This window comes from Dunckerocampus dactyliophorus, chromosome 21 (assembly GCF_027744805.1).
Source record: "Dunckerocampus dactyliophorus isolate RoL2022-P2 chromosome 21, RoL_Ddac_1.1, whole genome shotgun sequence".
Lineage (NCBI taxonomy): Eukaryota > Metazoa > Chordata > Actinopteri > Syngnathiformes > Syngnathidae > Dunckerocampus > Dunckerocampus dactyliophorus.
Genome location: NC_072839.1, coordinates 16,102,691 through 16,130,521, shown reverse-complemented (window position 1 = coordinate 16,130,521; position 27,831 = coordinate 16,102,691). Strand labels below are relative to the sequence as shown.

Sequence of the window (27,831 nt, the reverse complement as noted above, 5' to 3'; positions counted from 1 at the left end):
GTGATGCAACAAATGTAACACACTCAAAATGCATGGAATCTGAGTTTCAGAATTACATACTCACTTGCATGAGATGTCATAAATATTTTTAAAATAAATGTGAAAATACTATCTACCCAATGCTCTGTGGTATTAATTACCCCAACACTGTGGATAAAAACGTTACTAATAAGCATGAAATGAGAACCCTGGGTCTTTACCGCCATCTGGTGGATAACATTTATCCAAACAAAAACAATTTTCCCCAAAGAACATGCATTAACACTCTCTAAAATATTACAGATAAAAATAAAGTAACAGGAATGAGTGCCGATTCTAGACTTTTTTTCATTTAGATTTAATTGAAGAGGATTGACTTGTGTCGAATCTGCCAACGCGCTGTGATTTGTTGACGAAAGTGCCGGCGCAGTGCGACTAGAGCGTTTACTTGCATGCAGCGATTTCATCATTCTCTTCCTTCATGCTTCTTCTTCGCCGCGCAGCTTCGTCTCTGTTGAGGACCACCGCTGACATACCCGCCCTCTGCTCGCTGCTCCTGCCTCGGTCTGCATTGCCGTCGCTCCGCTACCATCTCCGGAACCGGCCCTTTGCAACGTCGGCCCACCTTTGCAAGAAGAAGACGAGCTTGTGGCAGCGGCTGGCAGAAGGACAAACAACCATGGACGGCAACATTGAAGAGATCCTCGCCCCTTTGAGACTGGCAGTCAAAGAACAGGTAAAACATTAATTTTGGGGTTGACATTTCAGGACGAGATTGGTTTTAATGTTTAAAATAACGTTTAGCAACTCGCTATGCTAACCTGGAAAGCAGCTGCCAATGAATGAGTAGTTAGCTACATGCTAACGCTAGCTGGCATTGCCACGTTGCTGATGGTGATGCGGGCTTTTTAACAGGGTGGGGTCCGTTTAAGATTCCTTGTCATACTTGGTTGCTGTGTGGATGGAGATGCAGATGTTTGAGGGAGCCTCCTGTGTGTTTTAGGGAGACTTGGTGCGCCAAATGAAGCAGGATGGGCTTCCTGATGTGGACATCACTAAGGCTGTAGCTGAACTCAAAGCTAGGAAGAGGAACTTGGAGGCCAAGGTAGGACAACATGCTTCAAATAAACCAAACCGCTTTAGTCAGTGACTCACTCATTAAGACTGAGGTGCTCTTGTAGGAGCTGTCCTTACAACCCAAAGATGACATTGTGGACAGGACAAAGATGGAAGACACCCTCAAGAGGCGCTTCTTTTACGATCAGGCCTTCGCCATCTATGGCGGTAAGATGAAGCCCGCTGGCGAGGGATGGGTGGGTTAACGCGTGGTCTTTAAGCGCTCTGTTACCATGCAGTAATGCTCCTCAGGGGTGAGCGGCCTGTACGACTTCGGCCCCGTGGGCTGCGCCCTGAAGAACAACATCCTGCAGGTGTGGAGGCAGCACTTCATCCAGGAGGAGCAGATCCTGGAGATTGACTGCACCATGCTGACGCCTGAGCCTGTCCTCAAGTAAGCAAAACAATTCTTGCTGCTTTTTCTTCCACATTTGTCTCCATGTCAGCGCCTGGTGGTTCCTAGAGTCGGCTCCAAAGTGCTGAACTATGGGTTGTTAGAGACAGGCGCACATTGACTCTGCAATTTGATGCATGGAAGCTGTGGCTCTTGCAGACTTCCATAGCCCGGTTGCAGATACATTGTTTGAGTGGTCAACTGTAGAAAGCATCACTGCAGCACATCAAGACAAGTGAACAGATTTGTTGGTGTCCTCCTTTGACTCCAGGACGTCGGGGCACGTGGACAAGTTTGCAGACTACATGGTGAAAGACGTGAAGAACGGAGAGTGCTTCAGGGCTGACCACCTCCTCAAAGGTAAGCCTCCATCGCATACTCCTATCTAATGGACGTCGAAGAAGCAGACGTGGGCTGAAGTGAAGAGTGGCCTTTCAAGAGAGAGTGCAAAACATTTACATGAAAAAAATTGAGGAGGAGAAGGAGCTGATCCTGGGTGACTACAATCTATTTCTTATCATAATTTGCATAATATATATATATATTTTTATGTTACAAGCAAGACTGAGCCACCTGTGACTGCTTTTAGATTGGGGGAAAAGAGCTTATATGTGCTTTCATGCCGGTGTCCAATAAGACCCGAAAAGTTGCTCATCTTTCATGACTAACGGAATCTAGAGGGCTCTGAATACTCGCTAATTATAAATTGCCAACACTGATCCTTCCTGCTACGTCTTACTCTCTGGTAGCCCAGGCGTGTATGAGGTGTGTTAAGAAGTTACGATGGGGTTGGAACGATAAGCTCCATTCACAGAGCGTCCCATTACAGAATGTGTTGATGAGAGAGGGTGAAGCGGCCACATCTATTTGTGGCGGGCCACCACAAATAAATTATTGCTTGTGTTAAGTATTTGTTTCATTCCACAGCGCATCTCCAGAAGCTGATGTCTGATAAAAAGTGTGGTGCGGAGAAGAGGGCTGAGATGGAAGACGTCATCACACAGGTACTGCAATTTTGAAGTGTTTTCACTTGGATGAGATGATTATCTTTTGATTGCCTTCATTCTTCTTCTGTTCCGTAAACTGTTGACTCTTCTTGTTGGTTGAATTCTTCTTCTATCGTTTTCAGATGGACAACTTCACCCAGCAAGAGCTGACAGACCTCTTTGTCAAATACGTGGTCAAGTCGCCCACCACAGGAAATGACCTCACGCCTCCCATCTCCTTCAACCTCATGTTCCAAACCTCTATCGGGCCGGGAGGGAACATGCCAGGGTAAACGGACAGCAAGAAGAACCTTGGAGTGTCTCGGTGGTTGCTTCGTTCTGATGGTTGGTGTTGCTCTGTAGATATCTGAGGCCTGAAACCGCTCAGGGAATCTTCCTCAACTTCAAGCGTCTGCTGGAGTTCAACCAGGGGAAACTCCCCTTCGCTGCTGCTCAGATAGGAAACTCCTTCAGGAACGAGATCTCGCCTCGCTCTGGACTCATTCGCGTCAGGTGAGTGCAGGAAGAAGACGTGTTTTCTTGAAGCTGTACTTGGTCAGGAACTAAACCAGCCGTTACCCCCCCCCAAAGAGAGTTCACCATGGCGGAGATCGAGCACTTTGTCGACCCCAACGAGAAGGTCCATCCTAAGTTCTCCAACGTGGCTGACTTGGAGATCATGTTGTACTCCTCTAAAGCACAGACCAGTGGCCAGTCTGCGCAGATCATGAGGCTTGGAGATGCCGTGGAGCAGGTGGGAAGCAGTTATTCAATTTAGCCACCTGCCCACTAGGTAGAACAGCTAATAATATATTACCCCGTCTTTGTTCTTTGTTCTCTGTCAGGGTGTGATCAATAACTCCGTCCTGGGTTACTTCATCGGTAGGATCTACCTCTATCTCACAAAAGTGGGCATCGCCAAAGACAAGCTGCGTTTCCGTCAGCACATGGACAACGAGATGGCCCACTACGCCTGCGACTGCTGGGACGCTGAAACCAAAACTTCCTACGTACGTCTCCTGCCTTGGACGTCAGCGTGGCCATACTACAAGTAGTATTTCCCACAGGACTGCAATCTGTTGGTGGCAGAGGAAAGGGCAATGACTTAATTTGCATAGTTGGCTATGATGCATTAGCAAAAAGAGTAAAAAACAAAACAAATGTTGTAGGTTAAAAAGTACAAATGAACTTTTCTTCCATCGCTGAACAAATAAGCCGCCCGTGAGTGTTTTTAGATTGGGGGGGGGTACGTACGTACTGCTGCTTGTCAGGAGCAGTACGTGCTTTCAAGTCAGTCCACAAAAGTCTCGACACTAGATTTGTTGCTTTTCTTAAAGAGTATCTAGAAGGGTCTGATTACTCACCTAATGTAGCAGCGAAGTTCCCAAGTTGGTAACACTGATCCCTCCTACTACATCATCATCTTGTCTGGCAGATTAGGTACGCTAAGTGTTTATGAGCAAGGGCGAATAGAAGCTGCCACAAATAAATGAATGCATGAGGAAACTTTGCTTACATAGTTTGTCCCGGGCAGGGATGGATTGAGATTGTGGGCTGCGCCGATCGCTCTTGCTACGACCTGAAATGCCATGCCCGAGCCACCAAGGTGCCCCTGGTCGCCGAGAAGCCGCTGAAAGAAGCCATATCCTTTAAAAATTAAAAAAAAAAAAAAACAAGTCCATAACTGTAGGCAAAGAGAGAGGTAGTCACACTCCTTAATATGGTCACACAAAGTCGTGAATGTGGTCCAGTTTGAACCCAACAAGGGAGCCATTGGGAAGGCTTACAAGAAGGATGCTAAGATAGCCATGGAGTATCTGGCTGTGTGCGACGAGTGCTTCATCACAGAACAGGAGCAGCTCCTCAACGAGGCCGGGTGAGGACACGAGCTGAATGTGAAGTCCAAATTTGTCCCTCTTTCCCTCTGACTTTATTTTACCTCCACAGAGAGTTCACCATCGAGGCTGAGGGAAAAACATTCACACTCACTAAAGACATGGTCAGCGTGAAGAGATTCCAGAAGACTCTGCACGGTGAGCTTGCACCTCAGTGACGACTGATAAAAGTCACCCTGTTTCCCCACAGGACTATTTGTGGTTGCGGGAGGAGGGCCCTAGTTGACCTGATGCTTGTGCATGTCTTTTATGGAAAACATGAAAAGCAAAACAAATATGTTTAGAAATACAAAATAACCTAAAACCTTTCGCCTCTTTTTGCCTTTTAAAGGAATCACATTTTGAATTTTGCCCATCATCCACAATCCTTATGTGAGACATGTACACACGTCTTTCTATAAAAATATAAAAACAGCTAAAAAGAAAGGGCAGGTAATCGATGCACATAATGGGACACACCTATTCAGCCTAGAGTGGCCGCTATTAAAACGCCTTGAAAAAACTTCCAACAAGGTTTTATGTTTATCTATGCTGTGAGCATGTAATAACAGTACCACAGTGTATTAACTTACAGTATTTTGCCCTATTTTGGTCATTTTAAGCATTAGTGGAACTTCCTTCCTGGGTGAATTGATTTCACATAGCAACATAGAAAGGAACGCTACACCTAGCGTCAAAAACACAGCAGCAGTGGCGGCAGCTCCAATATGTAGCGTTACCTTTGGCTAGTGGCCTGAGGCAGTGTGAGCGAGTGTGTGGTGAAGCTAGTCGCTAGCCGGCTAGTGGCTATTCTGTGTGGTGAGGTGTCACTGTGCCAGTAAGTAGTTCTTGGGTGTAATAATAATAATGTTGCTGTAGCTTGGTTAATATGCAGGTCACATTATGTAAACTGAGCGTTATTGGTGCTTTTTGAAGGTTTTTTCAGAAGGCTTTATAGGCAGAATAGGTGCGTCCCATTACATGCATTCTTAGCTGCCTTTTCTTTTTAGCTGTTTTTATATCTTTAGAAGGCACAGAAAAGGGATGTGTTCATGTCTCACATAAGGGTTGTGGATGATTGGAAAAATTCCAAAAGAAGTGCACTTTTCCTTTTAACCAATAAGATCATAAAAAGTTAATAAATTTATCGCTGGTTACTGTTTTTGAAAAAACAAAGAGAGCAAAGCCTGATTGCTCACTAAATATAGTGGCTAAGATGGGAAGATGTGAACACTAATCCCTCTTGCGACGTTGTCTTATTCTCTGGCTGAGCAGGTGTGGATGAGGTGTGTTATGATGCCATCTGCTGTATTGAGTTGGAAAGACAAGCTTCATTCACAGACAGTCCCATTATGTGTTTAGAAGCTAAGGCCAACAAGTAGCGCCAAATCTATTTGTGGTGGGTAAATAAATGAATGTATGGGGAAACACTGCTCACTTTTTGTCTTGTCCTTTTGTGCTCCTCAGTGGAGGAAGTGGTCCCCAACGTGATCGAGCCCTCGTTTGGCATCGGCAGGATCATGTACACCATCTTTGAGCACACCTTCCATGTCAGAGAGGGAGACGAGCAAAGAACGGTGAGTAAGAATATAAATGTGTTAGTCAATAATGTGATGCTCACTTGAGCCATCTTCTTTTCTTGCCAACAGTTCTTCAGCTTCCCTGCTCCCGTGGCTCCATATAAATGCTCCGTTCTGCCTCTGAGTCAAAACCAGGAATTCATGCCTTTCGTTAAGGAGTTGTGTGAGTGTGGATAATGTGGAATTTTTCATGGAAGAGAGGACAATCCTCTGTTTTTTTTTTTTGTTTTTTTTTTACTGACAATTCTCTCCTTCGGCAGCTGAAGCCATGACCAAAAACGGTGTGTCTCACAAGGTTGACGACTCCTCTGGATCCATCGGGAGGCGCTACGCCAGGACAGATGAAATCGGTGTGGCGTTCGGCATCACCATTGACTTTGACACAGTGAACAAGATGCCTCACACCGCCACCCTGAGGGACCGCGACTCCATGAGGCAGATCCGGGCTGAGGTACATCCTCAAGATGAGTAACTACTGCCTTTTTTCCCTTAGGATTTAACATGACTGACTCTTTCAGGTGAGCGAGCTCCCTGTGATTGTGCGGGATCTGGCCAACGGCTTGCTGACCTGGGCGGAAGTGGAGAGCAAGTATCCCATCTTTGAAGGACAGGAAACCAGCAAGTACACTACGGAGGAGTGAAGCCAACTGCCTCCCTCTCCAGGAAAACGCCCACAGACTTGTTGCATTTGCATCATTCAGGAAGGATATTTGGGAAGTGTCTCCACCAAGGAAATGCCTGCAGGAGCTACATTTCAACCATGTAAGACCACGACCATGTGCTTTAAAAGGGACAAACTGGAAGCAGGTTGTGGAGAGCACCGCCACGATTCTGCTATTCCAGACTGAGATATTTAACACTCAATAAAAACATCCAGCACTTACTGGACACGGCATTCAACTTGCAAGCTTGTCTCATTTATACAAACTCACATGACATACCTGATGTACAGTACATCAGTACACCTAGAGTGTTTCCCACAGGACTGCACTCTGTTTATGGTGTTGGGTTGCGTTGGGTGGGGCGGCCTTATAACACGAGTGATTTAAATAAAATAAAAAAAGTTTCCTGACTTGAAAGCTAATGTACATGTAATATATTCTGAACACATAATGTGTGCCCAAGTCAGCTACCGTATGATGTGTGTTAAGAAGCATGATCTATGTATGTATGCCATTTTAACCACAAGGTACACAGGCAGGCTCATTTTTTTTGTGAGGGAGGGTGAAAAGGCAGTGCCAAATCAATCTGTGGCTGTCCAAATCAGGGGTGTACAATAATTATCGGACTGATATGAGGGAATTATGTCATACCAATACATCCCATAATAGCAATAACCGATTTAAAAAAATGCTCTAATGAGGCGAGATTACCCGTACTGTGTAGGTAAGCAAAACAAGCGCTCCTTTTGTCTTCTAGCTGTGGCATCAACAGCCCGTCGTGACTTTCCGAGGAAGACATTTCACATGCTACTTTTACCAAATACTCCGCGATGAAGGCAAAAAAACCCCATCCAGCACAGAACAGACCTGATCAGCCATCTGAAACGCCAGCGCCGCGGCATTTGAAAGGTGCAAAAGGTTTGCCAGAGACCTCTGTGGCGTCACACCAGCTGCTCGGAGTGTGTGCCTGAATACAGTGCACCTTGCTGGGCCACGCTAGGTGGCTCCTCACGCTCTATACTCCAGTTCTCCTGACCCCTGTACAGTACACCGGCTGCTCGGCGCATATATCCAAAAATAGCGCACTTTACTTTGCTGGGCCACAGCAGGTGGCTCCCTCGGATCTATACTCTGATTCTCCTGATAGTAGTGATGTGGTGGTAGTAGTGTCATGATATTTGATTAGAACAAATCAACAGGTACAGTTGATCAAACCTTAATTTGTTCCAGTCCGTCTTATCTCCAGGTGTGCACAAATCCAAATTTTTAAACAGTAGATATAAAAAAGTTGTTATCAGTACCATATCTGTCTTGAGAGGCGGAAAAGTATCGGTTTAAAAAAAAGATATCATGCATCTCTAAGTCCAGATGTATTCGTGGCAGGCCGCCACAGATAAATGAATGTGTGAGAAACATTGCATCAACTATTTCCTCCAATTTTATAATAAAGTTAGAAAGTTTTGCTTTTACTCACACACATACTTTCACTATTGTTTACTGCCATTTTTCCCATTTCCAGGAAGAGGCCCACTTTGCTAGAGTAGCACACCCACTCATTACAGATGCTGTGAAACACCAACCAATAACAGCACAGGAAGGCAGGACTTTCAAACAGTCATGCAAGTTCAAATCCCAGAGGGGTGCTTTTTATAGGTGGGGAGAAGTCATACCTGATGAGTGAAAGTTTGGCATGATGGACAGGGCAGGCTGGAATGACCTGGAGCACATGAGAGGGATAAACACTTTTAATTTCATGCATCATAAGGATAACAAATTGGCTGTGTGGTGGCGATACGCCCCTGCAGTCTGCTTCCTTATTTTGAAGGCAGTGTGCTCCACAGGCTTCCTGGATGATGCAACACAAAGCCTTGGTTTCAGACATCCCTTCAGTGCACTCGCAGGCTCCTCCCCTTCTCGTTTTGTTCCTCCTCCTCTTGACTGGGAGTGAAAAGGAGCTCCAAGAGGAGCAAACATCCTCACAGCTGGCTGCTGGCTGCACACTCCCTGTCAGACACTCTTTGCAGCTCTTCTACGTGGCACCATGGAGGAAGCTCTGGCATCTTTGCGCATGGCTGTGCGGGAGCAGGTGGGCCACATTTCTACTTACTTTTTATGGGATATTTGTATGCATGTTTTGCACAAAAAAAAAAAAATCAGCCTGAATGCAAAGTTGTAGCTGGTTTTAGTCAAGTGTTCAACTTAAAGGCGTCGTGTTGTAAAGTGATAGCGCCTTCTAGGTTGCTTCCAGCTTCTGGAAAAGTGAGTTAACATCATGAAAAGTTTCTTATTTTAACATGACTAAACATAACTCTTAATGCAACTACTACTGTAGGTATGTACAGTATGCTTCCTCAAATAGCATCTTACATGCAACACATTGGAGGCTCCTGTGTTCCTCTGCTTGCAGGGAGATCTGGTGGCCCGGTTGAAGGAGAAAGGCGCCCCGGAGTTGGAGCTCAACAACGCCCTCGCCGAGCTAAAAGCCCGCAAGAAAACACTGGAAGCGAAGGTTGGAGTTGTGCTCCTGTAGCTTCACATACAGGCAGCTCCTTCCTCTTTCTTGCTTTCACTTTCTCTTTCTGTCACTGTGACCTTCCAGGAGCTGGCCTTGAAGCCCAAAGATGACACCGTGGACAAGGTGAAGATGGAGGACACCTTGAAGAGAAGGTTCTTCTATGATCAGGCCTTTGCCATATATGGAGGTAGGGAAAAACAACAGCATGAGAAGAGCATTCAAAGCATGCAAAACTTCACCAACTGTTGACAAAAGTGAAATAAGTGATTTCTTTGTGTGCGTTTGTGCGCTTGGATGCCAGCAGGCTACTTCCTGGTTCACAGGAAGTGTGACATCACATAACCGGAATGTACAATTTTTTTTTTCCTGCGGTGGGGCAACGGGCAACAACTCTACAAAAATACGGCACTTTGTGGCTTTTTTTTGTGTTTCTTTATCTATCCAAATGGCAACGAGATTATTATTAGCTAGCCGGCTACTTTTGCATCTTTATCCAGATTTGCACCAACATGGAATGGGTTCTTCCTCGGCACGTGCGATCCTTCCACAGCGTATAGTTTTGTACAGTTCTGCATAACAACAAAGTGTGTACTTGTGTGCAGGGGTGAGTGGCCTGTACGACTTTGGCCCCGTCGGGTGCGCCCTGAAGAACAACATCCTGCAGGTGTGGAGGCAGCATTTCATCCAGGAGGAGCAGATCTTGGAGATCGACTGCACCATGCTGACCCCCGAGCCTGTCCTCAAGTGAGAGCAAAAGAAAGAAGATATTATTTCAGATATTAAACATCTGTTGCAACTTCCTGACTTCCTTTTGGAATTTGTCCAGGACGTCAGGCCATGTGGATAAATTTGCAGACTACATGGTGAAGGACGCAAAGACGGGGGAATGTTTCCGAGCTGATCATCTCCTTAAAGGTGATGATAACATCACAGACCTTTGCTGATGTAGTCCTGTATGTTTCTGTTGTTCTGTTGTTGTCACAATTGTTGTTGCTGCTGTTGTCCTTGTCTCTGTCTTTTTTTTTGTCCCCCTCTTATCCCCTCACCGCCCCTCTGTTTTCTTTTCTCTTCTTCTCTGTCCCCTCCTGCTCCGGTCCGGCCAAAAGAAAAGAAAAAAAAAAAGAAAGAAAAAAAAAAGGTGCTGATAACGTCATGATTTTATTTTATGCTGAGGTAGACAGAATGATGGTTTACCTGACTTATCATGTCGTATGTGTCCCAAGGGGGAATTGTGGCTGCAGAAAAGGTGGGGCAGGAATTTTGGGTGTGACAGGTTTTTCTGGTGCAGCGCTGTCATTCAGAATGTGATACTTGATTTGTTAAACTAGATTTATTATGGAAAAGCAGCTTCTGCATTACAATTAACCTCATCCGACTTTATTGCTTCGTTTTAATTAATTTAAATTTATTTAAATTCCTCTGTGTCTAGAGACAAGGGCAAACGCTCCAAACACCAAAAAAAAAAACCAAGTGTCATGACAGAGATGTTGCACGTTGACAGCACAAAACGGAAGTGGCGCCAGACCTGAGGGATATCCGACTTAAAGACTCCAGGCGTATTAGTTTACAGGATTGTAGAGCAACCGAGTTTTACAGCCAAGTAACGAAGACAAAGAAAAAAATAGCTTTTACTTCGCCAACTTCCATTTGGTCATACGCTTAAAGGTGGCTAACTTTCGATTTGTTGTGTCAAATTTCAGCACTTCTGTCCGTGTCGGCCACCGTAGCGGACTCCTATCAAAATAGGATATGCAGCGAAAGATGTATTTATTTAAGCAATCTGAAACCATCTACTTGCGGTTTAAAAGCAGATTTAAAACATCACTTGCAGATTGCTTCGTATTTTTTCCTGTCTTTAACTCTTGCTAGGCTTGTTGAGTCAGTGCTGCGTCCAGGAACATCACGTAAATTGAAGCTGTTTATCTTTCTCATCACACTCGTCTGTCTCTTGTGTCCACAGCCAACTTGAAAATGAAAATGACTGACGACACTTTGCCTGCTGAGAAGGTGGCAGAGATGGAGGACGTCATCACTCAGGTGTGCCTCGCCCTGCCGTTGGTCACATGGTGTCTTGTCCTAATCATGTCCCTGTGTGTGTGCGTGTCTCAGATGGACAACTACACCCAGAAGGAGCTGGGAGAACTGTTTGCCAAGTACAACGTCAAGTCTCCCTCCACGGGAAATGACCTCACGCCTCCCATCTCCTTCAACCTCATGTTCCAGACCTCCATCGGGCCTGGAGGCAACACGCCTGGGTATCATTATCATTCATTCTCATGATGACTAATCATGTCTCACTATAGTTGCAACAGGTTTTCTTCTCATTTGCATACAATGCGATTATTTTCATTCAAGTATGATGCAAAAGAATGTTTATTTGTATGATGTTTGTATTGCTTTGGAGCTACCTGAGGCCTGAGACGGCTCAGGGAATGTTTCTCAACTTTAAGCGTCTGCTGGAGTTCAACCAGGGAAAACTCCCCTTTGGTGCCGCTCAGATAGGAAACTCCTTCAGGAACGAGATCTCGCCTCGCTCTGGACTTATCCGTGTCAGGTAGGCCAGATCGATTCATTGATTGATTGTTATGAATGTGATGGACCTAAAGTTGAGCTGCAAACGTGTCACGTGCCATACACTGTGAGGCGTGCCATAAATCGCCTGCCATACACTCAAAAACGTGACCCCACATTTTGATGCTTTTTGCTACGAAAGTTAATTCTAAGTTGCATGAAGCTAAAATGTCACAAAATCGCGTGCAATTGCGTCCATCTAGATGATGACGAATTTGCATAATTTGCCATTAGACATGTGTGTATGTGTGTGCAATTTTTATGGACACTGTGGGGAGCAAAAAGGCATGAAAAGAAAAACAAATATGTTTACAAATACAAATGAACTTGCTTCTGTCACTTCTTTTTGTGTTTTTTAATGTCACCGGCTGCTCCTTCATGTTTGATTCTCCAAAAGTGTCCAGTAAGATCAGAAAAAGTTTTAGATGAATACTGGCAAAATATAGCGACAAAATGGCTAAGTTGGCAACACTGATCCCTCCTGCTACGTTTTCTTATTCTCTGGCAGACCAGGTGAGTATGAGGTGTGTTACCATGCCATCTACTGTACGGAGTTGGAACAGCAAGCTACATACACAGACAGTCCCGTGATAATGTGTTTATGAACCATGGCCAACAAGTGGCGCCAAATCTATTTGTGGCGGGCCACCACAAATAAACAAATGTATGGAAAAGAGTGGAATTAAGTCAACTTACCTGTACGCTGCAGAGAGTTCACCATGGCTGAGATTGAGCACTTTGTGGACCCCAACGAGAAGGTCCACCCCAAATTCTCCAACGTGGCCGACCTGGAGATCTTGTTGTTCTCCTCCAAGGCTCAGACGAGCGGCCGGCCTGCTGAGGTCATGAGGCTGGGCGATGCTGTGGAGCAGGTAGGACAGAAGTGAGTATTTTCTAAAGCTGCTAGGACTTGATGATACGTTTTCATATTGCTGTCGTGACGTAGGGAATCATCAACAACTCCGTGCTTGGCTACTTCATCGGGAGGATCTACTTGTATCTGCTCAAAGTTGGACTCTCCAAAGACAAAGTGCGTTTCCGTCAGCACATGGAGAACGAGATGGCTCACTACGCCTGCGACTGCTGGGATGCAGAGTCCAAAACCTCCTATGTGAGTTGTCCTTGACTATGAGCAACGGGCGCTCATGCATGTCGTGTGCTCACACGCTTGTGTCGGTGGGTCTTCAGGGTTGGATCGAGATTGTCGGATGCGCTGACCGCTCGTGCTACGATCTGTCGTGTCACTCCAGAGCCACCAAAGTGCCGCTTGTGGCGGAAAAGCCCCTGAAAGAACCCATATCCTCACAGAGAATGCTGGAAACAGGAGTTCAGGACATTCAGAGGGCGATTATAATATAAAAAAATAAGAATTAAGGCATTAATTGATTGAGGAAATACCAAAGCAACCATGTTTTTTGAGGGGGTTGCATTATGAGCGGCCGTATTCCTTTTGTGTCTTCATTCCTTAACATGGTCACACAAGGTGGTCAATGTCGTGAAGTTTGAGCCCAACAGGGGCGCCATCGGAGCGGCATACAAGAAAGACGCCAAGCTGATCTTCGAGTTCCTGGATGTGTGTGACGAGTGCTTTATCAGCGATCAGGAGAAGCTTCTCAATGAGAGTGGGTGAGTCATGGCTCCTGTACACCGGCCGACGTTTCAAACACACAAATGACCCAAAATCTGCAAAGGCTGAACCCAAAAGGTTTCTTAAGTTCTACATTTTTTTGGTGTGTCTCTGGGGGCCGTGTCCCCTGGGGGCGGTGACGATACGATTGTTGTTGTTTCCCGGTGAAGCTGGTGAACAATCGTACTGCATAAAAACACTCTTCCCTGTGGAGTGAGACAATCTTTGGGGGAAGAGATGTCAAGACTGCTCTCCTATAGCGCTGTTTAAACCGGCATGCATTTTGCCTCCACATTGTCCCGCAATCTGCTGTGGCAATACGTGTCATTTATTTATTCACGCTTGAAAAGCGTGAAGACTAGTTTGTGGACTGTTTGTGTTCTGTTCACGCATAAATTACGCACTTGGCAAGGAATGTGTGACCAAAAATGGTGCACAAAATGACCACGCTCCCACACAACTTATACACCTTGTCAAGTACTGTTTACATATAGTGCATGGCAATAGTTCATGTGACGTGCATTTTTCCTGCATGGGTATGCTTTGAGACCACCACTTCCTGCACCTGTGAAGCAGTCATGGCATTATTTGGTGTCCCGTGTGACACCACGTAATAGCTTCAATAGCTTCATTAATTCCTCTGTTTGCAAGGGACCAACAAAAATGTTGAACTCTAGAGAAGCAATAAAGAAAGTGAAGTCTATTATTTTCTCGTAGCTGCAGGTAGAGAATGAGCAAAGAGCAGGAAGGAGAAAATAAACTAGAAAAAAAAGAGACAGTGTGGGAGAGGGAATTGCTGACGAGAAGACATGGCTTTGGGCATTATGATAAGTATTAACAGAAAATCACAAGGAAGATGCAAGAAGCTACAGAAATTACTTGAAAATTCCCTCCCGAATTGCTCCAAGAGGTGTTGGAAATGTTAACCCATTCATTTGAATGAGACACGCAGAGGAACGCTTTGATGCGCACCGCCCGCATTGTTTGCACAAAGGTTGCGGTGCGTTCACTTTGCATTCACGACTTGTTCACGGAAACTATGCATGCCACACATTTTTAACATTTCAAAATATTCTTTGCACACTGGCACGCAGCCCTGCACACTTTCCACATACTTCACACTCGTTTACCACCAATTTACTCACTGGCACGCCAAATTGCGTCCTACTGAGGGGACAGAGTGCGTGCAAGTGTAAACAAGGCATATGTTGTGCCATGTGTTTGTATAAGGGTTACTTGGTCCAATGTAGTGTTTTAAATAATGATGATGATCCGAATGATCAAACTTGGAAAACTTTGGTTTTGGGTCATTTCTGCATTTGGACGTTGCTGTAATGCACGACATGGCATTACAGTTGTAGTATTTGTCATGTATTTGATGTGTACGATGTGTATTGTTTGCTGTGTTGTTTAGGGAGTTCAGTGTGACGACGGAGGGCAAAACCTTCAAACTTTCCAAAGACATGGTGGCTGTGAAGAGATTCCAGAAAACGCTGCATGGTAAAATGACCAACTGAGTAGTGGAGGAGTGTGTTCTTGTGAGTAACCAATTGTGTGTGCGCGTGTGCGTGTGGTTTTCTCGCAGTGGAGGAAATCGTTCCCAACGTGATCGAGCCTTCCTTCGGCATCGGCAGAATCATGTACTCCATCTTTGAGCACTCCTTCCACACGCGGCAAGGAGATGAACAGAGGACGGTGAGCTCCACAAGCAATTTCTTTTCACCAGAGCAAGTCTGCTGATGGTTTGCATGAAATATCACACATCCTTTCCTTGCCAGTATTTCAGTTTTCCTGCCACCGTTTCGCCGTACAAATGTTGCATCCTTCCTCTCAGCCAAAACCAGGAGTTCACGCCTTTTGTCAAACAACTGTGTGAGTCCACCTTTACACACACAAAACCTACCGTACTGTATGTCCTCAAAGAAAGACATCCGTGCAACAGGAAGGAAGCGATGTAACACAAGCGTCATGGCCAATTACGCAAATTACACCATGATCCTCTGCTATCACCGCCACAGATAGATTACAGTCCTGTCGGAAACACTAATTTCAGTACGTCATGAATGTTCTCCTCAAAATACTTCCACAGAATAAGACTTCAGTTATTATTTTTTTAACAAAAGATGCAAAAATGTGTAAAAAACATGCAACATTTATACACAATTAGACTTTTAATTCTATTCTGTACAGTAGAAAGATGAATATAACTATATCAGTAAATTACATTTATTTCAGTGCTTCAATTGGAAAAGTCAAACTCATATTATATTGTATAATTACACACATCTTGCATTATTCCAAGACTGTATTTCATTATCATTATTATGATTATAGCTTAGCGCAAATAAAAACTCAAAATTCACTTGCTCATAAAATGTGAAAAAACTGCCAAGTGGAAGCAAACGAAGTACGAAACTTTGCCTGAGCCTTCAGCTGGTCTTGTAGTCTGAATTGAACTCTTTGCTTTTGGACCATTTTTTAATTTATTGAGATGTAAACTGAAATGATGACATTGAACTGTATGTATGTCAACAGTTTGGCAGGTTGTGAAGTAGTGAAAAGTGCACAATAACTTATGATATATATCATAAATGTGAAACCTTAGATCTATTATGTAACAGTTATACAAGTGAAGACATTTAACTCATTAGTGTCCCCAAGCGGCAGCAATGACACCCTACATTCTCATGGACATCATTGCTTTCTTTACCTGTCAACTCTTTCTTTGCTCTCAGCCGAGGCGCTGACCAGAAACGGAGTCTCTCACAAGGTGGACGACTCCTCGGGATCCATCGGGAGGCGCTACGCCCGATCCGACGAGATCGGCGTGGCGTTCGGCATCACCATCGACTTTGACACAGTGAACAAGACGCCGCACACTGCCACCCTGAGGGACCGCGACTGCATGAGGCAGATCCGCGTGGAGGTACCGCCTGCAATGACAAGACATGATGCTCAGTGATGCTGCGTTATTGATGTAGTGATGAAATATCAGTGACGCTGTATTATCGATGTAGTGATTGCGTTATCGATGTAGTGATGAAATATCGGTGATGCTGCATTATCGACGTAGTGATGAAATATCGGTGATGCTGCGTTATCGACGTAGTGATGAAATATTGGTGATGCTGCATTATCGACGTAGTGATGAAATATTGGTGATGCTGCATTATCGACGTAGTGATGAAATAGCGATGATGCTGCATTATCGACGTAGTGATGAAATATTGGTGATGCTGCATTATCGATGTAGTGATGAAATAGCGGTGATGCTGCATTGTCGACGTAGTGATGAAATATTGGTGATGCTGCATTATCGATGTAGTGATGAAATAGCGGTGATGCTGCGTTATCGAAGTAGGGATGAAATATCGGTGATGCTGCATTATCGATGTAGTGATGAAATATCGGTGATGCTGCGTTATCGACGTAGTGATGAAATATCGGTGATGCTGCGTTATCGATGTAGTGATGAAATATCGGTGATGCTGCATTATCGATGTAGTGATGAAATATTGGTGATGCTGCGTTATCGATGTAGTGATGAAATATCAATGATGCTACGTTATCGATGTAGTGATGAAATATCGGTGATGCTGCGTTATCGATGTAGTGATGAAATATCAATGATGCTACGTTATCGATGTAGTGATGAAATATCGGTGATGCCGTGTTACTGATGACTTCCATCATTCTGCAGGTGGATGCCTTACCTGGGCTGATTTTGGGTCTGGCAAATGGCACCTCTACCTGGCCTCAGCTGGAGGCCAAGTACCCCATTTTTGAAGGACAGGAGACCGGCAAGAAGGAGTGATCTATAAAGTCATATATTTTTTTTTACCATTCAAATGGGCATAACCCCAATTAAAGGAACTCCATGCTAGCTGTCTTTCTACGTGTTTTGTCATGTCAAATGTGCAGGTTAAGGGTTTGTGCAGGAGGGTGTCCTCTGTGGAATATTGTCACCTGAGCAACAATTCCCAAATGGAAGTACAACAGTGATGGCGGCAATAACAGCAGCAGCAGTTGTTGTTGTTGCTGCTGCTGCCATGGACAAAACAGACAGGACTGTATTCACACTTTTTTGTAATAAATGGCACGTTTCTTTTCCTTGTGTGTCCTATAGTGCACTTGTTGTGTGTATTTTCACTTGAATTGTCTTGAGTGTTGTTACCCCTCCCCACCCAGTGCAGAATGTCAAGCATGGACGGCTCAAAATTGCGACAGGCTTAGACCCTCCCGAAACAGAATATGGAAAACAGCAACAAGACCAGGCATCTATTGATGTCTCTCACTGTATTTTTAAATATGATTTGGAAATGAATATTCATTTAATAACAATGATCTATTGCATCTATTGATGTAGTTTTTAAATGTTACATTCATTTCATATTTTGCATTTATTGATGCATTTCATTGTATTTTAAAATAGCATTTTTTATTGATATTTTAATATTTTGCATCTATTGATGTATTACACTGCATTTTACATTTTATATGAATTTCCATCCATCCATTTTCTATGCCGCTTAGCCTACTGTAATTAGGGTCTCGGGGGTATGCTGGAGCCTATCCCAGAGGCGGGGTACACCCTGGACTGGTGGCCAGCCAATGGCAGGGCACATATTTACAGACAACCATTCACGCTCACATTCATACCTATGGACAATTTAGAGTCCCCAATTATCCTAACAGTACCCGGAGAAAACCCACGCACGCACGGGGAGAACATGCAAACTCCACCCAGAGATGCCCACCGGAGATTCGAACCCACGTCTTCCCGATCCCCTGACTGTGTGGCCAACATGCTTATTTAATAATTTATTGATGCATTTAATTGTATTAAATTTTTTAAGAATTTTGCATCTATTGATGTATTTCACAGTAATTATAATTATTTTTGAATTCATATTAAATTAATATTTTGCATCTATTGATGGATTTAATTGTATTTTTAAAAGTTCTTTTAAAAATGTATATTCATGTAATTATATTTCGTATTCATATATTTAATGCATATTTCAATTAAGGGGCGTAATGATTGTTTGAATTATTGATTTTAATTTCTTGTTATGCAAATCGACACAAATAATAAATAAATTATACACTGTATATAAATAAAATCTTATTTTATGTTGATTAGTTTTAATTTCGTATGATGCTAATCTCAAACAATAAATTGCATTAAATATTTTATCTCTATACACGGCATGTGTAGATTAGCATAAAATAATTCAAATAAATAAGTCAAGATAAATGATATTTGCTTTAACTATTCTGTACTCTGTAGACATTTTTACTATTTACTTTCAATAAGATGTCTGTTAATTTTGAAAACACGCTAAATAATGGATCCTCCTGTGTATAGTAGAAGTGATGATCAAGGATTTTAGCAGCGCTCGAATGAAGGGACCCAAAAAGCGTGGCCCCCTGTTCTTTCCATTGTTTTTAATTTTTTTACATGGAATGAAACATTATGAAGGAGTCATATTTGTACGAGAAAAAGGTGAGATATTGTTTGACCACATTTTGATGTACACTGGAGTGGTTTTAGTCTTTACTCACAATATTCATAAACAAGTTCATAATAAGTTCATGAAGAAAAGTGGCTCCCACAAATTTAAAAAAAAATGTTTCTGTGACCCCAAAGCAGAAATCCCCCCCCCAGCCCACCACACTTGTGTCCCGCCCCTCTTTGTGAAAGTATAAATACACGAGTGTTCACCTTTAACCGCTGGCAGCTCCCTCCCAGGGAGTCAGAGGGACCTGCAGCTGAGTGTGGATGTGCAAAAAAAAAAAAAAAGAAAAAAAAGAGGAAAATCAGCTCTTGTCATGTTTGAGCTCATTTGAATTCTTCCTCCTGCGTTTGAATCGTTTGGTGGTCTTGCTTGAAGCGACGCGTGCGTGCTAGCTGCCGCTCAAGGTCAGTATGACAACAGGTGTCAGAAGGACAAAGTAAAGTGCATGTTGCTATGTTGCTATGTTGCTATGTCAGCTGCACACATCTCACACATGCAAACTATAAACTTATCACATTCCCTTTACGCGCTTTGTTTATTTTTTTGTAAAATTGTCTTCAAGTTGATCTTAAGGATACACAACGAGAGTTTCATGGTGAAATGCTTAAAAATAGCCAGCAGCTGCACTCTGTTGGCCTCTAATCAATACAAATGTGCTCGTTTAGTCACCATTGTTACGTACTTCATTGCTGTCTGATGACTTTTAATGCAAATACAGCAAACACTAAATGCCTTGTGATGTTAACGTCAAGTCAGAAGCATAAGTGATGGATAATATTTGGATTGTGTATTATAAACAGGATTTTTTTTTAAACTACATCTGGGGTGTCCAAAGTGAGGCCTGGGGGCCATTTGCAGCCCGCAATTCCATTTTTATTTGCTCCTGAAACATTCATTCCATGAAACATGACAGACAGTTAGAAAATAGAAAAAGTTGAACTATTGGATGTTTGAACAGGACGTCACACTAACTATACGACTTACTGAAACATATTTAGCAGCGTAGCATATCTGAACCTGCACTTAAAAGTGAACAGTGTTTCCATTCCCACACAACTGCAATCCATGTATGTCACTGTTGGAGACAAAAAGTGAGCAAAAAACATGAAAAGCAAAACAAATATGAAAAGAGCGATACATGCTTTCATGTTAGAGCCTCCAAAAGTGTTGAGTATGACCAGAAAAAGTCGCTAGTCACTTTTGATCCTCTCCATTGATCTTCTTATTCTCTGGCACACCAGGTGTGTATGAGGTGTGTTAAGAAGCAGTTAAGCTACTATGCCATCTGCTGTACGGACTTGGAACAACAAGCTACTTTCATAGACAGTCCCGTTATAATGTGTTAAATAATTGTCTGGGAAACACTGATTTATAATATCCAAGTGCACCTGTCATCCCTTGGACACCCCTGTTCTCTACATGAAGATCTTGGCTAGAATCCGCTGTTGTAAATGCAAATGTTCCAATAAATACAACAATACTAATACAAAATGTATTGAGATCCAATACAAAAGTTGCATCCCAAAATTGTGCCTTTAAAAAGATAACAGCTAGTTTTGATTGACGCTGTCCAACAGTGTCAATCAAATGAAAAAATATGTCTATTGTTGTGGTTGCAGGTTACAGTGGTCCAGACCTAAGCCGAATTGTACAGGGAGGTGTTTCTAATATTTTGGTTACCTTATTGAAAAACATGAGAATAGCAAAACAGTACAAATGTTTAAAATGGCAAATACTGAATGGAGATTTGTATTGGATATCATTAAGACTGCAGGTTCACATGCTAACACGCTAACAAACGCCACCAATAGGGCATGGGTGACGTTTCTAATGGACCTGCTGCGTGTACAGTATTTATATACAGTCTCACAACAGCTTAATGTTGCCCTGAAGCCAACATGGCCGCCCAGGCTAAGTTTAGCTAGTGGTCGCCATGGCAGCAATGTTACACCTTCTTTTTTACTTTGCACTATGTGGCTGACACGTGAGCCATCAGATGTTCCTCAGGTTTCACAACCCATGAACAAAAGTACTGGGACACCTGGCCATTACACCTAAAGTCCGTTTGGGTGCTAGAACAGCTTACAGACAGGTCAGAGGTCACTGAAGTTGGACCTGAGAGTGGGGCTCCCTGCTTGTTCATCCCCAAAGTTAAAAGCTGACAGTGGTCCAAAAAGACAGATGAATTATTCATTAGAGGTGTGTCTCCATACTTTTGTCGCCTCATTGCATGTTTATATATGGAAACAGGAAGTTCTCCAAAGGCCCGACACGTCACTTCAGTTCCATCAAACCAGTTTTGGCCGTTTAAACGTGTTTGATGTCGGCTTATGTGCTCAGGTAGTGTGTCCGTCGCCATGGGGCTCAAAGCGGCACTTCCTAAATATGAGATGTATTTCTACAACACCGTGCTCTGCTTGGCCGTCTTCTGGTCCACCTGCTGGATCTTTGACGTGTCCAGTGGTGAGTAGAACACACGCACGCACGCACGCAATGTACTGAAACATCCAGAATGCAAATGTTGAAGGTGGAAGTAAATGACATTGAAAGTGACTTTTAAAGATGACTTTGGTGGTGAACTGCGCACACAACTTCAGTCACACATAAAGTGTTTGAAATAAGTCTGTTTATTGTTCACTGTATTATTTTTATTTTTTTTTGCTGTCCTTTACCTATTCGCAAGGGTTGCGGTCCCAGACGACACGCTAGTGACAAACAACCCGTTGATACTGAATTGAAAGTATTTGAGAAGCCCATAAAGATGTCTTTTTTGACACGTGTTGCATTTCTGCATTTCTTCTGAATTCTATGCTTTTTACTTTTTTCACCATTATTTTGCTATTTAGGGACAGCTGTATTTGTTTGCTTTTACCTTACAAAGCACCTTTGAACATGCTCGATAAATAAAATGTATTATTATTATTATTATTATTACTACTGACACAAATCACCAGGAGGTCATTAAACAAAAGGACCCTCTCCCTCACGGTGCAACCAAAAATGTGGCACATGTGAAACACACAATGTAACTGCACCACAAAGACCATGCAGGGTACCGAAGGACAACTTCGCTTACACTATACTATACTAATGTATAACCCGCAGGGCATGCTGGGTAACTTCCTGTTGTAGACGTGTGCTTGTGGGCTTCCCAGCATGCCTTGCTTGTTCATCGTTTATTACATTTGAATTTGGTGAATAAATTAATCATTTAAAATAAAAAAAATCATGCATTACTACCTTAGCGACTTTGTCACTATACTCATATAATACACTAAGTCTCCAACTAACGAACACAATTGGTTCCAGATGACCGTTCTTAAGTTGAATTGTTCTTAAGTCGGGGAAAAGGTAGTATTACCAATGATATAGGTACTACATGTACGTGTATACTGTACATATACAGTATATGCGTATGTATGGAAATATGAGTTGGATGCAGTAGTGATATTAAACCAGGATAATTAATGAAAAAACAATAATAAAAGTGATATAATAATACGTAATGATAAATGTTATTTACCTTTGAAGAGGAGTGGTCGAGCATACGTTGTTGTGGTGGAGGAGGAGGAGGAGTTATTGAAAAAAAAGGACAAATGGTGGTGGTGGTTAGACTCTTCTAAAAGAGGTAGTGTTCTGTGGGTGGTGTAGAATTAAGCAAGCCTATTAACTCTTCATAAACTTTAATCACACGCTCTGTCAGGGTTGCATCATACAGCTACAATGTAGCTTTCTCTCGCCTCCCCTCCCCTCCTCCCCTCCTCCTCCGCTTGTCCTAGCTGTTGGTCCCATTAGCAGTGTCACAGTGCCCTCTGCTGGTCAAGCATGTACAGTATAAATATGGACTTATAAGGCAAAACACATGAAAATATAGACCAGTCAGCTTGTGTTCGGATCTCCGAAAGTTCGCACGTCGGATGTTCGTTAGTAGGGGATTTAGTGTATTCAGACTTTACTCTTCTGCAAAAAAGTGACTAGCAACAAACAAATTAGCGACTTTTTCTGCTTTTATTGGCCCCATATAAACACTCACAAGGGGTTCCGTCTTGTTTGTGACATAAAAAATGACAAAAACAAAAGAGGATAAAAATCTATTTGTGGTGGCCACGAATAAATGAATGTATGGGAAAGACATAATAATAATAATAATAAGTTGGTGAGTGTAACATTGCAGGAAGTGTGACCTCCCTTGTGGAAGTTCTCCAAAAGGTCAACATGAGTAAAAATAGAAAAAAACAAAAGCACGCTAATAAAGGTTTGTCTCCACAACAGTGAGTGCATGATACACAAATAGTGTTTACGTTTGTGGAAGGTCAGAGATCAGGTGTCACTTAAATACCACAGAAGAAGAAAGGCCTTGCCTGTACATATATTATGAGTGCCAAGAAAGATTTTGTTGTTTGAATCTGTTCTTCTTCTTTCTTTGACAGCAAATGCAAACAGAAAAACCTTCAAGTCCAGCGTGAAGCCAGGATGGCACATTTTTGGCAGGAAAATGGTAAGCGAGGCCTCGGTGGTCTTCTACCACTTACCTTTATTTCCTGTAACCTGTGTTGTGTTTTTGACTGACAGGACACGGCTGATTCCGAGTGGGCCATGTGGATCTGGACTTTCCGGGCTCACATCCTGTTCGCTCTGTCTGGACACGTGCTGTTCGCCAAGCTGTGCTCCATGCTGGCTCCTCAGGTGCTAAATAAAAAAGAGAAGAGCAAAGTTTAGGGTGTCAGGTGCATGTGTGAGTGATGTGGTTCTTCTGGACTTAACAGTACAGGTCCGTGGTCTACATGGTCTACGGGCTCCTGGCTGTGTGGACCAGTATGGGCTGGACCTATGTCACCCTCATCCTGTCACACTGCATCCTGCTCTACAGCATCTCCTTAGTGAAGATACGCTGGCTGTGCTTCCTCACTGGGTTTTTCACACTTGCTACTTTCAAGTGTGAGCCTTTCCTGTCCTGGCAGGTAAGTCACTCATGTCATCTCACCTCACCAGGAACCTCTGCCAAGGTTGAAATGCTAACAAAAGTGTTGGGTTGTCCGTCTGGGTCACTTAAAAGGGAAAATAAATTCCAATAATAAAAGTTATTTATATACATCAGCCGCTAACAAGCTACTTCCTGGTTCAAATGAAGCTGGTGGTGACTCAAACAGCAAAAACACAAAACAAACTCAAGTATAAACATACTGTCTGTCTTAGTTTGTTAGCTAGCTAGTCGGCTACTTCCTGGTTTATGAATGAAGTCAAATGTTAGTATGTGAATAATGCTGTCACCTTGGACCCCCCAATGAAAATTGTCTTGCTCCGCGACTGGTCTTAATACTGTAGGTGTGATAATAAGTTGATACCTGAATTGTAGAGATGGCCAGTGGGGTGGCCGCAGAGTGACCAGGGTGGCCACCCCCGTAGCTCTGCCACTTTGTCAAAATTGTCCCCCAGCTGTTGGGGTGGCCGTAGAGTGACCAAGATCCGCCACCGATTAAGAGAGACAAGACCCTACCTGCATTCTGGGACGCAAAAGATAGAAAACTCAAAACAACTCAAACGGCAAAAAGTAAAAAATCATTTTTGCAAATGTGTTAGCGACCTAGCTAGATTCTGACTAATTAAAAATCACATAAATTACAGGTAATGGTGACTCAAACAGCAAAAAGGGAAAATAAAAGTGAAAAACAAAATTGTTAGCTAGCCAGCTAGCAGGCTACTTCCTGGTTCGTGAATGACGTTGAACGTTAGTATTTGATGGACTCTTCCCTTTTCATAATGAAGCGAGGGTATAGCTCCATGCTGACTCAAAGTACTTAAAGTAGAAAGAAAATAAGTTCTCTGAACAAAAGGGGGGGGAACGAGTTTTGTTTGTCAGTCCGTGTGTTAGCAAGCAGGCTACTTCCAGGTTCGTAAATGATGTAAAATGCTAGCATAAGACGATGGAAAGCTACCAATCGCATTCTTAGATGGAGGTATTGTTCCATAGTGACTCAAAGAGTAAAAGCAAAAATAAAAGTAAAAATTGTAGAATGTGGTATTTGTGTTTGTCAGTTTGTTAGCTGGCAGGCTACTTCCTGGTTCATGGATAATGATGTAAATGACGACCATATTTGCATATTAGGGCGGGGCTACTCAAACTACACAGTTTTGCTCTGTGTCCAGGCAGGCTTCGTGGCGGGTGACTTTGACCTGCGTCACATCCTGTTCTACGGAGGCTGCGGCTTCACTATCATGCGCTGTATGAGCTTTGCTCTGGAGAACTGCGAGCGGAAAGATGGCAACTTCAGCATCCTGGAGCTGCTCAAGTACAACTTCTACCTTCCCTTCTTCTACTTTGGGCCCATCATGACCTTTGATAAGTTTTATCTGCAGGTCAGTCTTTAAAAAAAAACAACTTTATTGCTACCTGATAAAAGTGGCTGAAACCATCATATAAGGCTGGTCACTCCATTAGGTACACCTGCAGTCGTATTTAATCACTTGATTTGCTTTTTTAGCTTCAGCAGAATGTTAGAAACGTCTCGACATGATGTACTGCACTTCTACACCTCCGCAAACTACAACTGAACACAAAAATGAGTTTAAAAGGGCAGATTTTTGATAGAACTCTTGTATTTGTGATTTACATGATGATTTCCACACCTCCAAACATGACAACTGCAACATAATTCGAGATTTAAATGTACAGATGATGCATAATAAACACAACATGATAGGAAATAATTGAGAACCACTGCACTAAACCGTGCAGGTGTGCCTAATAAAGTGTCCAATATTTATGAGCCTTTCAACCAAGGCTCCAGGAAGTAAAGCGTTGGTGTAAAGTGTATTTTTGCAATTTAAAAGTAACTATATGTGAAGTTCATGTCATGCAGGCCAATAAGTCGGAGCTGAGTAGGAAGGAGCGTGAGATGTGGAACATCAACATGCAGGGCGTGACCCACCTGGCTGTCATCCTCCTGGTGGACATCCTCTTCCACTTCTTGTACATCCTCAGCATCCCCAGCGACATGAAGCTGCTCAGGCACCTGTCCGACTGGGCTCTGGGTGGGTCTACTGTTACTTGAATAATAAAGATAATCATTTTTAAAATGCATGTTAAGAGGGAGGTGTTTGGTTTGCAGTGGGCGTGGCCTACTTCAACCTGCTCTATGACTGGGTAAAAGCAGCCGTCATGTTTGGAATCATCAACACCGTGTCCAGACTGGATCACCTGGACCCGCCCAAGCCTCCAAAGTGCATCACGATGCTTTACGTCTTTGCAGAAACGTGAGTTCAAGCACGAGCGTAAGCTCTCTGCAAGCCATACGCTTCAGCTGCTTCAGTCTTCATCTCCTCTCACAGGCACTTTGACAGAGGAATCAACGACTGGTTGTGCAAGTGAGTATCCTTCCCAGAGCAGAGCAGAGCTTCTGATCCTGACCCTGGTGTGGTTTCTCAAAAAGGTACGTGTACGATCGCCTGGGGGGGAAGCACGACAGCGTGCTGGAGGAGCTGCTGGCCACGTTGTGCACGTACGGCGTCACCATCCTGTGGCTGGGGCCCAGCAAGGTGGTCCTCATCTGGGCGTTCTTCAACTGCTTTGGACTCAACTTTGAGCTGTGGGCCGCCAAGTTCTTCTCCATGGAGCCGTTTGTGTCTTTTGAGGTTCGGAAGCAAGACTTGTCTTGGTTCTGTTGTCTTGGTTCTGTCACCAAACTGATTGATGATGGGTTTTTCCTTCATGCAAAGCAGTCTGTGTGAGGCTGGGCCGTATCAAGTATTCCACAAAAAAGGGGTTTAAATACTCCCCCCCCAAAAAATACTGATCCAATCTTCAGGAGATGGGCTTCTTTGCCTACCCCTTGCTGCCAGATACCTGGCATTTCCAGCACCCAGCATTCCTTGCGCCAGTTGTTTTGTAAAAAGCTGCGGGGTCGGGTGCCACCCAATGCCACCCCTGGTATAATGTACGGAAAGTGCCCTGAAGTCAAACTGGTGGTTGACAATTGGTTGCCTTTCCTTTAAAGACGGCGATGTCCGAGGCCACGTCCCGCCGCATCAGAGCCGTCTTCAACATCTTCAACTTCTGGAGCATTGTTCTGTACAACACGCTGGCTTTGAACAGTTTGGACTTTGCCAAGTTGGTGGCCAAGCGTCTGCTGCTGAAAGGTGGTGCTTCTACGTCTTTTTGAATTGGACTCGGGAGTTGTCATGACTTACGCTATCTCCTCCTCGCCAGGGTTCCCCATCACCACCATCATGGTCATGTTTGTCACCTACTGCCTCATTCAAGTGATCAAGGAGCGGGAGAGGCGGCAGGCCCTCATCGATGATCCCGATCCTCTTCCTCCTCCTCCTCCTGCCCCTGGGCCGTCGCTTCCAGCTGAAAGTCCGACTGTCGCCGCTGCGTCCACCGCCTCTCCGGCTCAACCGGTCGTTGATCCCAGCAAGCAAAAAGCAGAGTAGAAGAATTTCATAGTGCTGGCATGTGATGTGATGGCATGAACGTATGGAGACGTATGGAAACAAGCATTCATGACACCTGAAAGACTCCACAAGTAAAATTGTGCAAAAGTTCTGTCATGGATGCAAATAAAGGAGTTGCAAATAAAAGAACGGTGGCTTGTGGTTTTATTCGAAGCGTTCATGCTAAAGGGGTCACAACCGGTCGTACGGGCTTCTACAGCCAGCCAACGTGCAAAAAACCCAATAAACGCAAGGAGGGCGCGCATGCTGATTTTCAAGATGTAGGCTGGCTGCAGAGTTTCTTTGTCATGTTTTGTTATCTTTCCAGGTTGCAAGACAAACTTATGCTGTTTGTGCGTCCTTCGTATGTTTTGTTGGTGTGGGCGCTCGGGGGAACGCACGGCCAAAAAAGTGTATGTGCAGTTGCGACCTATGCTAAACAGAAAAGAGATAAAAATGCTCAGTTGTGATTGTAGCATTACCATATTGAAACAAGAGAAGACAGCATTTTCATTTTTCTCACCTTGACAATTGTTGATGACTCGTCCTCTGTTGTTTGCGAGCAACCTTTGAAA

General features: G+C 43.7%; 3 protein-coding genes and 1 non-coding gene across 5 annotated transcripts; all 4 read left to right on the top strand.

Annotated features, from left to right (window-relative positions):
- The first annotated feature begins 430 nt into the window (after positions 1-430).
- Positions 431-6,838, top strand: LOC129174074 (glycine--tRNA ligase-like). Its single transcript, XM_054765667.1, has 17 exons — positions 431-715; positions 983-1,084; positions 1,161-1,263; positions 1,348-1,489; positions 1,761-1,849; positions 2,417-2,493; positions 2,619-2,764; positions 2,839-2,988; positions 3,067-3,229; positions 3,321-3,485; positions 4,010-4,118; positions 4,207-4,351; positions 4,423-4,508; positions 5,817-5,926; positions 5,999-6,092; positions 6,190-6,380; positions 6,448-6,838. Exons 1-17 carry the CDS (start codon positions 461-463, stop codon positions 6,568-6,570), a joined length of 2,250 nt encoding a protein of 749 aa, XP_054621642.1. The 5' UTR covers positions 431-460; the 3' UTR covers positions 6,571-6,838.
- Positions 1,543-1,677, top strand: LOC129174448 (small nucleolar RNA SNORA84). The gene has a single exon (XR_008567455.1). It is a non-coding gene; the product is annotated as a small nucleolar RNA SNORA84 (small nucleolar RNA).
- Positions 6,839-8,511: 1,673 nt separating the features above from the next.
- Positions 8,512-17,404, top strand: LOC129174076 (glycine--tRNA ligase-like). Its single transcript, XM_054765671.1, has 17 exons — positions 8,512-8,677; positions 8,999-9,100; positions 9,191-9,293; positions 9,709-9,850; positions 9,933-10,021; positions 11,067-11,143; positions 11,216-11,361; positions 11,511-11,660; positions 12,387-12,549; positions 12,624-12,788; positions 12,866-12,974; positions 13,159-13,303; positions 14,719-14,804; positions 14,890-14,999; positions 15,083-15,176; positions 16,040-16,230; positions 17,005-17,404. Exons 1-17 carry the CDS (start codon positions 8,633-8,635, stop codon positions 17,116-17,118), a joined length of 2,031 nt encoding a protein of 676 aa, XP_054621646.1. The 5' UTR covers positions 8,512-8,632; the 3' UTR covers positions 17,119-17,404.
- A 1,655-nt stretch (positions 17,405-19,059) lies between these two features.
- Positions 19,060-27,396, top strand: hhatlb (hedgehog acyltransferase like, b). 2 transcript variants are annotated; one of them, XM_054765675.1, is made up of 12 exons: positions 19,060-19,227; positions 21,168-21,286; positions 23,254-23,321; positions 23,396-23,509; positions 23,590-23,784; positions 24,971-25,180; positions 25,684-25,855; positions 25,933-26,077; positions 26,153-26,188; positions 26,254-26,455; positions 26,818-26,959; positions 27,030-27,396. In XM_054765675.1, exons 2-12 carry the CDS (start codon positions 21,181-21,183, stop codon positions 27,254-27,256), a joined length of 1,617 nt encoding a protein of 538 aa, XP_054621650.1. In that variant the 5' UTR covers positions 19,060-19,227; positions 21,168-21,180; the 3' UTR covers positions 27,257-27,396. The 2 variants fall into 2 exon arrangements, with proteins under 2 accessions (XP_054621650.1, XP_054621649.1); XM_054765674.1 differs by having other exon boundaries at positions 21,164-21,286.
- The last annotated feature ends 435 nt before the right edge of the window (positions 27,397-27,831 follow it).

Coding starts and splice junctions, on each gene's coding strand:
- LOC129174074 (XM_054765667.1), top strand. CDS start 461: ATGCTTCTTCTTCGCCGCGCAGCTTCGTCTCTGTTGAGGACCACCGCT. Junction 1,264..1,347: donor GGCCTTCGCCATCTATGGCG/GTAAGATGAAGC, acceptor AATGCTCCTCAG/GGGTGAGCGGCCTGTACGAC. Junction 3,486..4,009: donor CTGAAACCAAAACTTCCTAC/GTACGTCTCCTG, acceptor TGTCCCGGGCAG/GGATGGATTGAGATTGTGGG.
- LOC129174076 (XM_054765671.1), top strand. CDS start 8,633: ATGGAGGAAGCTCTGGCATCTTTGCGCATGGCTGTGCGGGAGCAG. Junction 11,144..11,215: donor TGGAGGACGTCATCACTCAG/GTGTGCCTCGCC, acceptor TGCGTGTCTCAG/ATGGACAACTACACCCAGAA. Junction 16,231..17,004: donor TGAGGCAGATCCGCGTGGAG/GTACCGCCTGCA, acceptor ATCATTCTGCAG/GTGGATGCCTTACCTGGGCT.
- hhatlb (XM_054765675.1), top strand. CDS start 21,181: ATGGGGCTCAAAGCGGCACTTCCTAAATATGAGATGTATTTCTACAAC. Junction 23,510..23,589: donor GCTCCATGCTGGCTCCTCAG/GTGCTAAATAAA, acceptor TGGACTTAACAG/TACAGGTCCGTGGTCTACAT. Junction 25,856..25,932: donor CCTGTCCGACTGGGCTCTGG/GTGGGTCTACTG, acceptor TTTGGTTTGCAG/TGGGCGTGGCCTACTTCAAC.